The sequence below is a fragment of the Epinephelus moara genome, chromosome 19 (assembly GCF_006386435.1).
Source record: "Epinephelus moara isolate mb chromosome 19, YSFRI_EMoa_1.0, whole genome shotgun sequence".
Taxonomy (NCBI): domain Eukaryota; kingdom Metazoa; phylum Chordata; class Actinopteri; order Perciformes; family Serranidae; genus Epinephelus; species Epinephelus moara.
Genome location: NC_065524.1, coordinates 32,233,660 through 32,252,275, shown reverse-complemented (window position 1 = coordinate 32,252,275; position 18,616 = coordinate 32,233,660). Strand labels below are relative to the sequence as shown.

The 18,616-nt window shown below is 41.0% G+C and overlaps 1 protein-coding gene across 1 annotated transcript in view; it reads left to right on the top strand.

The window, feature by feature from the left end:
• Positions 1–4,151: 4,151 nt before the first annotated feature.
• The window catches only part of slc17a5 (solute carrier family 17 member 5), a 20,106-nt gene continuing 5,641 nt past the window's right edge, over positions 4,152–18,616 (top strand). The window contains exons 1-10 of the mRNA XM_050070489.1: positions 4,152–4,355; positions 6,656–6,849; positions 8,840–9,073; positions 9,359–9,446; positions 10,513–10,599; positions 12,928–13,046; positions 14,558–14,719; positions 16,427–16,559; positions 16,687–16,834; positions 17,127–17,217. Coding sequence (XP_049926446.1) covers positions 4,277–4,355; positions 6,656–6,849; positions 8,840–9,073; positions 9,359–9,446; positions 10,513–10,599; positions 12,928–13,046; positions 14,558–14,719; positions 16,427–16,559; positions 16,687–16,834; positions 17,127–17,217 — 1,335 coding nt within the window. The 5' untranslated portion in view covers positions 4,152–4,276. The remainder of the gene's footprint in view (positions 4,356–6,655; positions 6,850–8,839; positions 9,074–9,358; positions 9,447–10,512; positions 10,600–12,927; positions 13,047–14,557; positions 14,720–16,426; positions 16,560–16,686; positions 16,835–17,126; positions 17,218–18,616) is intronic.

The following is an 18,616-nucleotide window of genomic DNA, read 5'->3' as shown; positions in this document are numbered from 1 at the left end:
CCAAACCTCATCAGTGAGTGTTTCTTGGGCACTTTGGGGCATTATAACAAGCTGTGCACACAACAATTATTGCTTTATGACGTTAGTGTGGTGAACATGTTAGCAAACAGTTTCCTATTTCCACATTCAACATCAGTGTGGTGTTGTGTTGACCAAGTGGAAACCTCCAAGGCTGAAAAATAAACCCAGTGCATAAATACCATAAACTGCAGTTCCGCTAATGGCCACTTGAGGCTGGCTCCAGAAGCCAGTCGATCCCCATAGACCCCCATGTTTAAATGCCCCACATTTACAGCAGATATAAACATGTTATTAAGGCTTAAAGTTATGCATAATTAAGTGACTGGCTGTCGGCGAAGAATCGCTACAGTCTATGATTGAGATCCACCCCTTGTTCCTCCACAGCTCTACCCCCTCATCCAAGTATGGTCACCTCTGGCTCGAGAAAACCAAGATGGTGACAGCCAAAATGTCAAACGTAAGACTTCAAAACAGGAGTCCTCAAACCAATGGGTAATGTCACGGTAGCTGGGGTGTTCATGCAGCCCAGCCGCCAGAATAAAGCGCTGGCCTTGTACGTTCCTGCAAACCATGGATATATTACATTTGTACATTTCATACATAGCATATCAACATTTATGAAGTGACATAATTTAGATGAGCTGAGTTTCTCATGAGAAGGACGAGATGTTGGACGGTATGAGACCTGGGCGACATGGCTGCCAAGCAGGTGGCCGAGCAACAGACCATTGTATGAGACCAGTGACATTTCCAGCTGTGTTTGTGGCAACAAAATCAGGTATTTTAAGCCTAAACGTGATACTTTCCTTACCCTAATCAAGTGCCTAATTGAAATGTAAAGTAACTTTAAGTTTCAACATGTCAGCTACATATGAACAAATTTGACACATGAAATCTACAAATTTGACATATCTGTGGTCTGCAGAAATGTACAATGCAAACATTTATTCCTGCGATTAAGTTGTTTTACGGCGACTTGTTTAACTTGTTTTATAGTAAGGAGAGGAGGAGTAAAGGGAGGAGGGCGGACCAAAATATGGAGTGTGGACTGGTAGCTGGAGAGATGCCAGTTCCCCTCCTGGGCACTGCCGAGGTGCCCTCGAGCAAGGCACCGAACTCCCCAACCGCTTGGTGTCCATGGGCAGCCCCCTCACTCTGACATGCAAAAGGTCCTGTTTGTGCTTGTGTGTGTGCATATGACAACAGAGTGAAAACACTGAATTTCTCTCTAGGGGATTAACAAAGTATATAAAATTGAAAATTAAAAAAAGAATCCCTTTAGCAGCTAAATTCGCTATTCTTTATCAGGTTGCTAATGGTGTCTATCATTTGGTGCTGAGCAGGAAGCATACTGTGAGTCTATCAAAGTTTTTGCTTGAAACAGCTACATGCTGCTGTTGCTGGAAACAACATGGACGTGTGCAGTGGGAGCAAACCAAAATAGTAAGGCTTTTGTGGTTCGTAAAATGGAAACAATGAGCTGAAAGATGGTGTCAAGTTCCGAAGACCTGAGAGAAACTTCAGAGTGATTATATCCCTGTGGGTTTATCACTACAAATGAACCCTTTCACATCACACAGAGTCATCTGGCCCAGTGTTCATATAAAAATATTCTGGATCCCTGCTGGCCTTGAACCTGGCGACTCTAATGAAGAGTTTCTACTCAACTAGCATGTCAAGAGACTTTCGGAAAGATTTAAATAAAGTTCGTGGCAATTTAACTCGAGTTGTTTTATGCAATTCTTTAACCCTAAAGTCCTCAACAGTTTGACTCGGACATACAGATGTCGTCCACGTGCGTATGGAGGTGTTAGCCTGATCATCAATGCCCCATGGCCAACAGAAGCCTGTGTCTCCGTCCAGGTCAGTACCTCACTGTCCTCAACGTCTGTCTTCACATCTACAGCATGTGCCTGTCTTTGTTTCCTCTGTCCCTCTGTCTGTGGTGTGGACGATAAGAGCCCGAAGACAAACAGCTGAGCTGCTCCTCACTTCAACAACAAACCTGTGATTTGAGGGTTACATCATTCCCATCATCTGACTCTGTGGTTACATGTGAGCATGAACAAGGCAAGCTAACGTCAGCTACTGCACATTTTGTCCCTGGACAAAAAACAAAACCTGTCTTACTCACCCACTGAAATGGCCTTCCGAGAAAATGACGATCTCCTCATCATGACCTGGAAATCAATTTTCTTTGAAAGTCATGTAACTGTGCCACAAATTTTTAAAAAAAAAACGTTATTAAGCCTTTCTTTTATTGTTGCACAAGTCTTTTACGTACTAGGATATGTAACTATGCACGTCATTTTCAATCAACACTGTGGCAGCACGTAGTCGTTCTTAAATAACTAAACACCCTGTACACATGAACCTCTCAGTATGGGACCAGTAAGCATGAGGAAGCCCTGACTCACTGGAGGGTGCTTCAGATAAAGGAAAAAGAGCTATAAAAACTTACATTTGTTTTCCTACCACACGGGTTGCAGCACAGAAAGAAAACCTCTGTCACACAGTGATAATAAACAAGCGCATGTCTTAGTTCTTGTTCTGAGTCTAATATGATTAGGAACCAGGAACAATGAGGATCACGATGGTAGAAAGGTCAGACCTATTTCCTGTCTTGCAACATTTTTTCTCCTCAAAATAAGGTGGATGAAATATTATCCCCCAAATAATGCAATTCACTACACAATAGCAAGATCATAGAGTTGCATATGTAAGTATGTATGTACTAAACCATATTATATTTGATATTCTATGTTATATTGCTGTACTCTGGCCAACTATATATTATATTATACTATATGACTACATTTTGCCGCATATATTACATGGCTTACTGTTTGATTTTATTTGTACTATATTTCTATAGGCTACAAATACAGACAAACACTAAGTATCACATTACATATTATTTTGGTATTTGCTGTTTACATACTCACTTACACCACTTCACTTACCGTAATTTCTGTCTTACTCACTTTTTTAACTTTCTCTATTCATCTGTACTTTTGCTTGTGATGCGCTTGTGCTACTGCAACAGTTGAATTTTCCCTCTGTGAATCAATAAAGGCTTATCTTATCTTGTCTCCTTTTCTTGTCTTGTCTTGTCTTATCTTGTCTTGTCTTGTGATGTCTTGTCTCATCTAATCTTATCTCATCTCGTATTGTCTTGTCTTGTGATGTCTTATCTCATCTCATCTCATCTTAAATTCAGGAGCCACCTTATCTTATCCCTTTAACGTTCTGCTCGATTGTTTGATAGAGTGCATTTTGAGTCACTTTATCTTAATTAAAATTTTGCTGAACTCAGCTCAACCTGATTGAGCTATCTCTACCATTTGGTTTAGGTATGTTATTTAAAAATGACTTCTCAGGGGTATCGGTGACTTAGTGGTAGAGCAGGCGCCCCATGTACAAGGCCATTGCTGCAGCGGTCGGGTTCGACTCCAGCCTGTGGCCCTTTGCTCCATGTCACTCCCTCCCTCTCTCCCCCCTTCACGCTTACCTGTCCTATCAATTTAAGGCTTAAAAATGCCCCAAAAATATCTTTTAAAAAAATGACTTTTCGGTTCACCTCAAGCAGGAAGTTAATAACAAAAAACAAAGTCACTCCAGACATGACAGCTCTGAGTGGTGGGATTTTCAAAGGCAGGCATGTTTTGGATATATTATAGTTTCAGAGGTCTTACTCAATGGATTTAACAAAGGTAAAATATTTTTAAAGAGATGCTCGACCAAACAATTGAATTGACTTTTTAAGGTATGGTAGTGAAGCTAAGGTAATAAATGTAAAATTTTTATCAAATTTGAAAAAGGATGAACATCACTGTAGTTAATACCACATATTTAATGTTATTTTATTATATATTTGATGGGAAAAAGTTACATCAGTATGATTTCTAAGATGTTTCCAAGGTATATGGTAATACTACTAATTCCATGGCAACAAATTAATATTTTTTTTGTATGTTAACGCATTATTATTATTTTTTTAATTTTATTCTTTTATTTATTTTTATTTATTAATTTTTGATACGCCTCCACTTTTTTTTCACCTGTAGACAAAACGCGGGGAAAAAGAAATCCAATTTACTTCCTGCTTCCGGTCCGGTCCCGTCGTCACGTGATGCAGGTTAGCTTGTGAGGTGCGGAGTAGCGCTCAGCTGACTGGAGTTAGCTTCCTGCTGCTTTTGTTGTTGTTTTCAGGCTTAGTCTGTGATGCAGTAGACAGTTTGTGGTGGACTGAAACATGGAGCGGTACGGGTCGGACACGGAGGGGGACGATACACCGCTGCTTCACCGAGGACACGACGACAAAGCCCAGAAAGGTGAAAGAAATAATCTATCCGGCTAACTAAGCTAGCGGTGGCTAACAAAAAACGCTGCCTGTAAGCGAGGTTCATTTCGGGTAACATATGTCTCCTAGTCGCGCGGTGTTTTCCGTGTTTGGTCGGGATAAAAACTGGAAAGCAAAATTAACTTTTTAGCTTCCATTATTTAACTAATTTGTCTTTTTGCACTTTGTTTACTCAGCCAAGAGACATTAATTAAACACCATGCAACACGACTGAAGCGTATAAAACCTTTCACAGAGACAATATATATCACTCTGACCAAATGTAAACATAAAATTTAACATTAAGTTAGCTAGTAGCTTCTCTAACATTGCTGATAATAGCTCAGGTGCGTTACTGTGAAGTGTACAGGTGTTTCTGTGCATCAGCTGATATAAATCTGTTAGCATCTACCACACTATCAGCTAACTAATTTACAGTGAGGTTTTGTTGCAGGGTGCATGCTTCTGCTATCCTGTGTTAATCTGAATATAAAGGCTGTTAATAGCTTCACACCCATTCTGTGCCTTTGTCTTCATGCTGACATCTTAATAGACCTGAGTCACGAGTTCAGGGACATCTGCCATGAGCTCATATCATAAGACAGCCAAGCTGTGTACCTGCGCTATGAGTCATGTCATGTTTTCATACCTGAAATCATGCTGGCTTAAAGCGATGTCAAGTCTGGATATGAAAGTTGGAGCTCTGAGAAACTGTGTATGATTGTGTAACTTACTGTGCACGGAGGATACAGCAGGGCAATTTTGTCTTGTTTAAACACATTATGTTTTCTGTGTAAACATGGCAACCCTGCCAAGTAAAGATACTCAAGCTTGATGTGCCATTGTCTTTTATTGAGAGAGTTGGGTGCTTTCCAGTTTTCCACATGAACTATAGTAGCAGTGGTTAACATGACAGTCATAACTCCGAGTTATTGCACCTTATGCAAACTCTAGAGACTTATCATATGTCAAGGTTTAGTTATGAAACTAAATAGGACAAGACGAGGGCTGCAATTTAGGATTATTTTCATTGTTGATTCATCTGTCAGTTATTTTCTTGATTAAACTATCAGTTGTTTGGTCTATAAAATGTCAGACAATGGTGGGAAATTTTTATCAGTGTTTCCCAAAGCCCAAGAAGAGACATCCTCAAATGTCTTGTGCAGTCCACAACCCAAAGATTTTCAGTTTACTGTCATAGCGGAGTAAAGAAACAGAAAATATTCATCATTAAGGAGCTGGAATCAGAGAATTTTGACTTTCTTATCCCAAAAATTACTCAAACTGATGAATCATTTTGAGCCCATTTAAGTTAAGAGTTGACAATTAATCGATTATTAGGCACGATGGTGCAGTGGTTAGCATTGTTGCCTCACAGCAAGAGGGTTCCTGGATCAAACCCGGGGCGAAGGAGCCCTTCTGTGTGCAGTTTGCATGTTCTCCCTGTGTCAGCGTGGGTTTCCTCCAGGTGCTCCAGCTTCCTCCCACAGTCCAAAGACATGCAGGTTAACTGGTGACTCTAAATTGTCCGTAAGTGTGAATGTGAGTGTGAATGGTTGTCTGTCTCTATGTGTCAGCCCTGTGATAGTCTGGTGACCTGTCCAGGGTGTACCCCGCCTCTCACTTCACCTCTCGATAGGCTCCACCCCCCTGTGACCCCAAGCAGGATAAGTGGTCATATCACAGGAGTAAAGAAATCAGAAAATATTCACTATTAAGGAGCTAGAATCAGTGAATTTTGACTTTTTTCCCCCTCAAAAATTACTCAAACTGACGAATCACTTAATAAATTATTTGGTGAATTTTAAAAGTTGACAACTAATCCATTAATTGTTGCAGATATAGATAAGACATGAAAATAAGAGGCACAAATGAAGCAGTGAAACAACGACTTGTTCTGCTGAATGAAAGGAAATTAATCTGTTCCAAGTTTTATAAAAGGTGGTGATCATTTTATTAACTATTTGCAGTGTACAGCATGAATTGGTTTACTGTTGTGAATATCATAACCAAGAGTAAATTAATAAAATGCTTGTTCATTTTTTTGATGATCGAGAGTAATGAGAATAAATGGATTTGTAGCTGCAGCCCAACCTAAGTTTCACACATTCAGTGAGTGAACAAGCAAAAGCAGAAAACAATTAAGAATTGAAGTTTCTAAGAAACAAAAAGTTTCCATTTTTTTCTGTCGTCTTTTCTGTACAGTGACAGAAGAGATAAGTGCACTCACGCTGAGCTGCTGAACAAACAAGGTCCCATTAACATTGCATCTGTCTCCCTGTCACCCTGTAGCCCCAGCTTGCTGTTCATCACGCTATGGCCTAGCACTGCTCTCCTCTTTTGGCTTCTTCGTGGTCTACTCCTTGCGGGTGAACCTCAGTGTGGCCATGGTGGACATGGTCAACAACACCCACCAATCCAGCGCCAACCACAGCTCAGTGTGTCCTGGTCATACCGACCCTGCACGGCCCAAACACAACCGTACGGTGAGTGAGAACGTGACTGCAGCTGATTAAGGTGAAAGATAAAAAACTGGTTGAACTGTTCCATGCATGCTGAGGTGGTTCAATACCGTATAAGCACATTTCCTCCCTGGAAAGACTTAAAATAATTTAACCTGCTCGAACTATAAGCAGTGAGTATACGTGCCAGTTACCACAGCTGAAAATTCACTCAGTCAGTTAATCATTTTCACAAATATTTAGGCTTTCAGTGTGTAATTTTACTCTTACTGTATTCAAATTATTTGATGCCCACCTGTTTCAGACAGACAAACTCTTGTTGGCCAGCTTCAAAAGGCCTTCTGGAAAACACTGGTTAGTATTGCAGCCATGTTTTTCCATATTAGTCTGCAGAAACATGTCAGGATTATGTGAATCAGGAGGCCAGAGCAGACATCTTATATTCAGACATTTGTCTTCGATGTAGAAAATCTTGTACTCTTTGTCAATCTTAATTTTGATGAATGACAAAATAAACTCAACGAGGCTCAGATGATCTTACTTGAATATGTGTTTATCAGAAGCTTTTTTTCACAGCACATATGCATGGACAGAGACATACAAAAAACTCAAAGTAACAGAATAATGATTCAGCCTTATATACAGATCTGTTTTACATTGCAACCTGAACATCTACTGAGTCCTCATCTTACAGCATCGTAACCTCCAGACACCCTGGAGCCTCCTCACATGCCTGCCTGCAGACAGCGAAGGACTCTTGAGGCCTCCAAAAATATCTAAACCATCCTCATAAATAAATCATACACCTTCGTACAGTTATTATTATTCACAGTGACATTCACAGTCTTAAAAAAAACGGTCTGGAGTCTGGACTGATGCACAACTGTGTTTTTTTTGTCTTGTATGACATAGTTACATCAGAAATGCTTATGTCACCATGATTAGAAAAAGTCAGAGGTCACAAGAACATGATCTGTTTTGACATTTACACTGTGATATCAATAGTTGAGTAAATAATAGTCACCTGCTGCTCATTGAACTATCAATATACCCATGAACAAAGCGCTGCTGCGATCATCCAGATGTGCTCCTGCGTTATTGTTAGAACAGTTTGTTGGGTCAGCATGCCATTTTATACTGTTGCTGAACTGTGCCAGTGACTGTTTCTGTACAGACATGACATGAAAATGATTAGAGACGATTCACAGCTGAAAGCTTGTCTGTATTTACTGTGTGTTATTGCATGTGTGTGGACGCTCTGGTCATGTCAGAGGTGGACTTACGGGCTTTTAGAAAAAAGAACTGTGAAAAGAGGTACATATATGTAAAGAGAAAGCATCCGACACATGCACATGTACACGTAAGCATAGGTACAGCCAAAAAACAAGGAACACTGCAGTTAGTCTTTATTCAGTAAAGCCCATTTTCCACTGCACAAAAAATCCGCTAACACCTGGCTTTTCAATGTAATGAATGGAAAAGGTTACAGTCGGCATTCACACCCAGGTCAAATGACTCTGCAGAGGTCTGAGTCTGATAAGCTTTGATGGAAACACAACACCCCGATGAACATGCTAATATTAGCCCCTTATCTGTCGAGGTGCAATGAAGCACCACCACAGAACGCCCAAGCAGCACTCACACATCGTTCAAAATTATTCTGCACTGAATTTAAGAAAGACAGAATAAGTAAGGGATATGAAAAAAGAAGTGAACACCGTAATGTTTTAACTGTCCTCTATATTGTTTTCTACTCTTCGCTAACCTGTTTTCCAGCCTGTCAGTGACATCAAATGTGAGACACTAAAAAAGAAACCTCACACAGAAAGCCATACTCATCTGCTGCTGGTCTACTGGCAATGGGAAAAGAGTCTATAGCCTATTTCTAGAGGGTTTAATTGTGTTAAAAAAAACCTGCCAACATGCGCTAATTTTGGTGGAAAAGGAGTTTAATGCTTTATAATATTTGATCGAGCTAAGTCCCTTACATAACTCTCAACCCCTCCCCTCACAGGCCAGTGTGTACAACTGGGACTCTGAGACACAGGGCTGGATCCTGGGCTCCTTCTTCTACGGCTACATCCTGACGCAGGTCCCTGGGGGCTACCTGGCCGGCCGCTATGGACCCAAGTGGCTGATGGGCCTCGGGATCCTGGGAACTGTCATTTTTACGCTGCTCACCCCTGTGGCTGCTGACCTGGGTGCAAGCTACCTCATCGCCGTCAGGGTGCTGGAAGGGATCGGAGAGGTAGGTTGTTTAAAGGCCCGGACACAACAAACCGACTTCAGAGAACTAGCAGCGATGAAGGCCCCCCTGCTGCGTAACCTGCCCATGTCTCAGGCAGAGATGTTGCACATGAACACACAGCAAAGACTACAGCTGACAGTCAGCTAAATTTAGTGTCGATACTAAGATCGTAATGGAGTTGTAGTACGAGACAGCCAGACAAACTAATGCAGAGATGGTTTGCATGGATAGATAAGTGAATGATTGTTTATTCTTGAGTTTCATTTGTACTGTGTTTGTCTTCAGGGAGTGACATTCCCTGCTATGTACACTATGTGGGCAGCCTGGGCCCCACCAATGGAGAGGAGCCGACTGCTCACTATTTCCTACATTGGTAAGACACACAGACACAAGGGGCACAACGTCAGCACAGAGCAAAGTTTTTATTCACACAAAACTGTGTATAACCAGAATATTTCTTTGATTAAATAGTTTGTCACTGCTATTTGCAACCAGATCGCCAGAAAAAATGTCCGCATTGTAAGTTTCTGCAAACCACCGATATGTTACATTGACATGATAACGTAGCAGATAGGGTGAGACACTTCGTTTTAACAACATTGTGGTTAAGGTGTGATAGTTTCTTTTTCTTTTTTTTACCTCTGCTTCTCACGGTTCGCGCTGTTGGCTCTCTTTTTCTTCTACCAAAATGCACTGCCTTCTACGTCGAAATAAACCGAACTATCTGTGGAAGCGGACCATGGTTCTTTTATAGCGGACCAAATGGCGCCAGTTTGAATGCGTCCTAAAACACATCCAGATTTATTGTTTGTCAGTCTCGATCAGTGGTCTGCAGCTTGGCAGATGTCTCGCCCAGGTGACACGGTATTCACCATCTGCTCCACCTCTTGATGACGAAGTCAGCTCGTATATTCACTTAGAAATGTTGATATGATACATATGAAACGTGCAAATGTAAAATATTCGTGGTTAGAAGAAACATTGAATGCCAGCTTTTTCTCTTAGCGACCAGGCTGATATTTGAACAATTACTCTGTTAGTTACTGAAAATTATGCAACGACAATTTCGATAATAGTTTGATTGCTGGTTGCAGCTTTTGAACCACCACACAAAGCAATTAAAAGATATTTTTCACAGTGTTCTGACACTTTATTTACTGAACAATTAATCAATCATTTAAAAAACAACAGATGAACCAACAGTGACAATATTCACTAATTGCGTTCCTTATTTTAGGCACTGTGTGAAACTTTCTCTGGTGTGTCAGTTTCAGATTAACCATGTGTACCTAAAGGGATTCAGCCTCCTCTTGCACAGCGTCTTCTGTCACATGATTGTTAATGTTGACTCTGTCTATATATTCATCATTCAGTATTTACACTGTGTTCATTTAAACAGCTGTGTGATACAGATATTTGTCTTTTCTCGTCCCATCCAGGAGCCCAGCTGGGGACAGTAATCTCTCTGCCTCTGTCTGGTGAAATCTGCTTCTACCTGGATTGGACCTACGTCTTCTACGTGTTCGGTAATTCACCTGGGGTGTCAGTAGCAGAGGGAAGGGGCGGGGTTGTGTTGTTACAGTCACCTCACAGTAATGAGGTCCGACCTGTTGTAAACCAAGTTGAGATGTTCTGCAACATTCCAACAGCTACTCAGTGGTGCCATGTTAACTTTCTCTCAGTCTAATCATAACCTGATTATATCTCATTTTATTTTGATACTTTTATTTGTAACTCCCGTTCACTCCTCAGCACAGTAGCATAAGTATTATGCTATATGCCCAGTTTTCGTAGTATTGCCAGTTTTGCATAGATTTCAGAACAATAATGATAATAGATAAGAATACATTGGATTTATATAGCGCTTTTCAGGATACTCAAAGGCGCTTTTCAGAGAGCAACAACAGCAATAAAAAAAAAAAATCCGTAGGGAGGTAAATAGCTCAGAAGGGGCAGGCGAAGTACACTGAATTTAGAGTCTGTAGGCAGTTTTGAAAAGGTGTGTTTGGGGTTTTTCCTGAAGGTGGAGAGTGAGGAAGAGTCTTACCTGGGGACCCTTTAGTGATTTGTTATTATTGTAGAAGTCATCTTTTATCTCATTTACATGCAAATCTATTACGTCTGTAAATTGTCATGTTAAAATTCCAGTACACATTACCCACCATATTTGCCAGACACAAATCATGTGGTTGTAATGGTCCCGTGTGAATCTGCCGGGTCGTGTTTTGTTTTTTGTCATCGCTGCACCTTATTTCTGCCTCTGTCCTGGTCGAGAACTAAAGAGGATGTGTTGGAAATTATAAATGAAAGTTGTGACAGCATTTTAGGTGCAGTTTCAGGAGCCTCACAGAAAGAGCAAGCTCAAATCTTATCAGACGAGGGAGGGATGGTGAGATTAATGAAATTATGATGATGATGATGACGATGATGATGATGTTACACAGAGCCATGACATCATATCCAGGGAATAATGTCAAGGGGAGAGAATCACCAGAGGCTACCTGAAGTTTAATTTGTATTTGTAATATTAATAATTTATATAATAAATAATCAGTCACTGTGTGACGATACGATATCGCCGCACAAAAATATCGCAACACTATGCTGTATCAATTTTTTCCATCACCCCTAAAATGCACCACATAAACCACAGACATGGAGAGTAATGTCTAAATCACATGAGGTCCACTGGTGACACTAGTCCTGTGCAAATATGCCTTATGAGGGTGAGGGACTTTTTCTTATGATTGACCTGGTGGAAAGTTCTTACTTGATTTCAGGTTGTGAAAGTGCTGTCCTGAATAAGTTATGGAAACTTCACATCACAGCAACATTTGGAACCCTGTGATTAAAAAAAATACTTTATTGAATTTACACTGCAGATAATAATAACTTTATTTGTATAGCACAGTTCATACAGGAAGTGCTTTACATATTAACATGAGAAAACGCAGATGAAACACAATAAGATAAAGTAAACTAGAGCACTTGGAGAGCGCAGACCTCCGCCAAGCAGCTCAGATTTCCCGCCATTTTATTATTTAATCCACTTCGCTGCTCAGATTTCCCGCCATTTTATTATTTAATCCACTTCGCTTCAACCGATCACCTCCAAAATTTTATCATCTGTTCCTTGTCTCATTATCAACCCTTCCTGAAAATTTCATCAAAATCCATTCAGAATTTTTCGAGTTATTTTGCAGACAAACAGACCAACGCCGGCGAAAACATAACCTCCATGGCGGAGGTAATAAGATACAAATACACACTCACAAAGTACGAATTACAGTTTAAAAAGACAGGTCTTAAGATTTCATTTGAAGCTGTCAGCTGAATCATGTCATCTGATCAGGTAAGTGCACATGATGCAAGAAGTCGCTGACGATGATGCTGATGGAAGCACATTTCTCTGACCTCAGGCAGCGCCTCCATTGATTAGTCACAGATATTTGTTTTCCTTGAAACACTTAGACACCACAGTGCTGCTTTTAAGCGTCAGACAAGCTGTTTCCAGTGTCTGTACCTTTGTTCCTCTTTGGTTCGTGGAAACGATGATTCAGCAAGTTGAAGAAGAAAACGTGTCACAGATGGAACCGCTGCAGTAGTGCCACGTTATTGACTTGCTCTCCTACAATCACTGGACATATGTTAAATGTTAGTGACAACCACACCTGTTATTCTCAGTGGATAACAGTAAAGTAGAGGCAATAAAACAGACAACAAAACTCAGCTCTTTCCACTAACATCATCATGATCCATGCAGCTGCTGACCAGTGCCCTTTTTATTGTGGTGAAGGATTTATGCTGGATAAATGTTGATCTACAGTATAATGAGTGCTCGTTTGTGTGGCCAGGTGCTGTCGGCCTGGTGTGGTTCGTCCTGTGGGCCTTCCTCGTCTTTGACAGTCCAAACACTCACCCACGGATATCAGAGCGGGAGAGACTCTACATCACCAACTCACTGAAGAACGAGGTAACGACAGAAACCAGACAGACTTCACTGTATGTCCTAAATGACAAAATAAAAACAGGGTTTATAGGTTTGGGGAAAGATTATGGGTATTGTGGGTTCACTATTCCTTTTAAGTGCAGTGTGAATCAGTTGGTTTCTAATAAGAAAAACCGAAAACCTTTCTCTCTCCAGTCTGCAGGATTCAAACTGACATGTACTCATGCTTTAAAACATGGACAAAATAAATAAGCATTCATCAGCAAATGTGCAATATATTTGGGACATTTCTCCGTGCTTATCCGCTCCGTCTGCAGATCTCCGCAGATTCAAACATTAAAGAAGTTGTATGCGACACTCAGAGCAAATGATTCAGAGTCTGTGGTAGGACTGTCAGCACATGGCTCTCAACATGGAGGTGGCTGAGCCGGAGGCTAGCAGCTCATGATGTTAACTGATTAAACACTGCTAACAACAGCAGTAGTGCTGACAGAGCTAAATGTGTTAACCAGATGATTGAGCTACACTTCTGCAATGACTCAGCAGTGGAGATTAGCATCAGTTACTCACCTTATACATGTATAACTGGTGTGTGTAAGGGTAGATCTATACTTGTCTGCTACCTTGAACATTCTTAAACAGATAGAAAGTCATCAGAAACTCCAAAAAGATGCTTTAGTGCACTAACTTTATGGCAAGACAAGGCAAGTTAATTTATATAGCACAATTCAGTGACAAGGCACTTCAAAGTGCTCTACATAAAACATCAAGACAAAGTTCAAACAAAACACAATAAAAAAGAGCATTTAAATACAGTTTAAAACAGTCATTAAAGAGCCAAGAAAACAGGAAATAGATTGTTTGGACCCACATTTTGTTAGTGTGTAATAAATAATTTACACTCCAAGCATGGACAGAAAAGCAAAAGAAAAAACTGGGTTGTGATTATTATCTTTTTCCCGCTGTTCAAAAACAATGGTACAGTAGATATGATCCCAAATTTCCATTTTGACTCAGTGCACTGTTCTTCTCTACATCAAGACAGTAGTTAAGAGGGTAGCTGCAGAGCGCTTGCAGGCGTTTCCGGTCCAGTGCAGTCATCAGATACTACAGTTACATAATCTCAGTGTATTGCAGCATCAAATTCTCTTATCTGTCTTCTCAGCTGTTTGGTCGCAACGCTCGCCATGACTGTGCATTTGAAAGTGACACTCACACAGTCATGACTGTGGACACCTATATGACACTGAAGACAGTGTGAAGAAGAGCTGTGGGAGTCTTTACAGCTTCTTTTTTTGTCAGCCGTACAGTTTTAAATAAGACAAGAGCACGACATTATTTTCATGTTTTCATTTTTGTGTCCAGCAGGGGGAGGAAAAGCTAACACAAGAAATAAAACCTCCACTGTAGGCAGTCGAGGAGAGGTGGAGGATGACCTGGCAGGAGACTTAAATAAAACACCTTCATGGCATTTAAGGGAATTAAGTTCAAACTATACAATAAAATCTCTATTTTCTTTTTCCTGTGTGTCGCAGCTGTCCACCTCAGCAGGCAACATCCCCTGGAGAGCCATAGTGACCTCCAGACCGCTGTTGGCCATCGTGGTGGCTCACTTCTCCTACAACTGGACCTTCTACACCCTCCTCACCCTGCTGCCAACCTACATGAATGACATACTGGGATTCAGCATACAGCAGGTGAGGTCAACATCACGCACAGGCATTATTCATGCTCAGAGGTGCTGGCAGACACTGATAGGAAGAATCAAATAAGGGGACACAAACACACGGTGCTCATGGTCATGCATCTTTAAAACTTTTTTTATTGGACATTCTTATTGAGAAAATATTAACAGATGTGGTGCACCTTTAAGTCCTGAAGCCAGATGCAAAAAAAAACCTTAATGTAGATTCCCAACTAAAACTCTTTGTACACACAAAGGCGGAAATATACATATGCACTCTTTTTTTCCAGATTTATGAAGCCATGTATACGCCTGATTGTGTTTTATAAATCTTAATCATTGTGGTGCTGGGTACATGTTCAAGAGCCTCCTTTCCACACCCACAGTTTGCCATAAATTCATGTAGATGCCCTAAAAAAGTCGTTTGCATATTGATACTTGTGCCTGTTCACCACTCATTAGACCTGTCAATGAGAAATACAGGAAATAAAGTGCAGTTTCTTCCACTGTGTTGCATCGGCGAGGTTCTCCAGTGGTCCCAGAGCAGCTGTCATTACACACAGCCGTGGATATTTTTATAGCGTCCTTAACACTAATTCATTACATTTCTGCAAACCATGATTATTGTAAAATATCAGTCATCATCATCAGTACTCAACACTCAACTCAAGTATTAAACGTCAGAAGGATGATCAATAATTTGTTCATAAGGCTCATGTTGAAACTAACTGCACGAGCTGCTTCAAAATTCAGGAGCAACTGAAACAATCATTCACAGGAGATATGGCTCAAATGTAGGCCTAAATAAAAATTGATAAAATTATTAACTCAGAAATAATTTAAAACTAGATTAAATATGTGCCTTTAGGGGCACATAGTAGCTCGGTGGGTAGAGCGGGCATGCCATGTACAAAGGCAATGTCCGTACTGCAGCGGCAGATGGTTTGATTCCAGCCTGTGACCCTTTGCTGCATCATCCCCTCTCTCTCCCCCTTCACTCTTAAGTACTGTCCTGTGAGGGCGCCCACCAGCTTTACAAAGGCTGTATCCTTGCAGCAGCAGCTGTGAGTTTGATTCTAACCCACAGCCCTCTGCTGCATGTCTTCCCCATTTTCTCTCCCCATTTCACACGATATCTGTCCTGTCAAATAAACGCAAAAAAAACCCAAAATATATTTTAAAAAAGTACTGTCCTGTAAAAAAAAAACGGCAAATAAAACCCCCAAAAATATCTTGGAGAAAAAGAGTACTATCCTATCAAATAAAGACAAAAAAGCCCCAAATATAACTTTAAATGTAAAAAAAAAAAAAAAAAAAATCTTTAAAAATGTGCCTTTGATTGATATTTTACAGAATGCTGTGTAGCCTGTAAAAATAATAACCTGATCAGTGAGATTGGCAAACAACCTGAAAACAATATTACCTGCCACCATCTCAGCTAAAACTATGTGCACGCTGCTCTAAACAGTGCGTGAGGTACTGGCATTTTCACCGCACATCTGTTTATGTGGGAAAAGGCATCACATGGTTTTTGTGTGTACGACTGGCCCCAGAATTTAAAAAAACATTTGTCACTAAGTGTTTATTAGTAACAATATATGTATCTGAAGTAGAAATAGACAAGTGAGATAAATAAGGAAACCAAAACTGGAATTTACGTTGATATGTCTTCATAAAAGTATTCACATCCTGTGTTGCTGTCTCTTTCTGTCCACAACAGAACGGCATGCTGTCAGCTCTTCCCTACATAGGCTGCGCTGTGATGGCTGTGCTGAGTGGCCAGCTGGCTGATTACCTGCGGGAAACGCTCCTCTACCCCACCGTCACTGTCAGGAAGTCCTTCTCAATTGTTGGTAAAGAATACAGCAAAATAATGGAGTCATGATTATTTTGTTGTGTCAAACTGACTACTACTACTCTTGACTTCCAAGTACAGCACGTCTGCTTCTTCTGAGGACTGTAGTTGTGTTGTTGCTGCAGGTATGATCGGGCCGGCAGTGTTCCTGGTGGCAGCAGGATACACAGGCTGTAACTACACGCTGGCTGTGACATTCCTCACCATCTCCTCTGCTCTGGGCGGAGTGTCGGCGTCTGGCTTCAACATCAACCACCTTGACATCGCTCCTTCGTAAGTTCGTCACCAAAATAACCTCGTACTTTAAACATGATAGCATGCTGCTGCTCGTGATGCAGGAAAACAAAATGTGAAGTTTAAAATTTGTAGGAAAGAGAGCGTATAGAAACCCGTCTTCACGTGAATATACTCAGACATCAGGATCAGAGCTGACCTGTAATCTCCTCCAGGTTTTAATAGATTATTCAAGTGTGAGCTGTGGTAGAGCTGTGCTCAACACTGTAGTGAGTTTAGCAGGTTGATACCCACTCTGAACTTTTAATAATCAGTGTACTTATGTGTGCAGGTATGCTGGTATTCTCCTGGGAATCACCAACACCTTCGCCACCATCCCTGGCATGGTGGGACCAGTCATCGCAAGCGCACTCACCCAACATGTAAGAACCTCACCTGCAGTCACACTTTAGTACGCAGTCTGCACAGCGGGTTTATTATTTTATTCAGAGGGTTAAGACTCATTTTAACACTTCTTGTGAACCACGGCAATGCAGGGCAGCAGATAGATTGTTTTAGTGTGTAGTATTTCTGCTGCTTGCATACGGACAGAGGTCACTCCAGGTGTCCTGACCTCCTGTGTCAGTCACTGAGCAGATGGTATCCTCACTTGGCTTGATGCTCCATTTCCTGTCTAATTGGTTTAGTCAGTACAGGATTAGCATGCTTACATTTGGCCACCAGGGGGCGACCAGTCTGTTATGAAAGGCAGCAGTCATACCCAGAGTGTGTTTATCTGGCTTTATCATAGCCAGTACATTATTATTGTTACTTGTTTCAGTATTCATTGCTCTGTAGAGAGGATTGCCGCACTGCAGTGTTAATGTGGAGACATGACTCCATGTGGTGGCTGCTGTCTGATAGAGCAGATTATAGATTTTGTCCTCAGGCCGTCAACACACAGTTGAGAACAAACAGTTTATCTGTCAAATAACCAAACAGTGTTGTCATTCAGATTATCAACAGTGGCAACCAGGTGAAATTCAACAAGTCAATAACCTTGTGACACCATCTTTTAAATTATTGAAACCAGTTACCTGAACCAAACAAATTATAAAAAAAAAAAAACATAATTATTTTAGAAATGAGTATTTGGTTTTGAGATAATCCTACAGGGTGTGTACAGGTATTCACAAGTTAAATTTAAGACTTTTAAGGACCTTTTTAAGACCACTTTATATTCAATTTAGGACCAAACTTGATACTTCCTGTGCTTACGGCTCTACATGTGTTGCAGGGGCAACAATAGGGGCACTGCGCACATACAGGTGTTGAAGTCTGGTACCCCGTCGAATAGTGTTTCCCTCCTGTTAAAATTATGTTTCCCAGTCTGAATTTAAGACAGTTTAATACTTTATGAAACCTTTTATTAGGAAATGTGTGTTTAAGACATTAAAGGTATGGTGCACCCAAAAATGAAAATACAGCCATTATCTACTCACCCATATGCCGATGGAGGCTCAGGTGAAGTTTTAGAGTCCTCACATCCCTTGCGGAGATCGGCGGGGGGAGCGGCTAGCACACCTAATGGCAGACGGCGCCCCAGACTAACGTCCAAGAACACAAAATTGAAACCAAAAATATCTCCAACATGCTCATCCGTAGTGATCCAAGTGTGCTGCAGCCGCGACATAAAAAACCCCAACGCAAAACGTCATATGAACTCAGGGTGATCGGTGATGCGCGGTCTCTGAAGAGCAGCAGTCTCGTCAGTACTGATGTCCACATTCTCAAGTGCAGGCATCGCCAATTCCCAGTCTGAGCAGCAAAGACTTTCCTCAT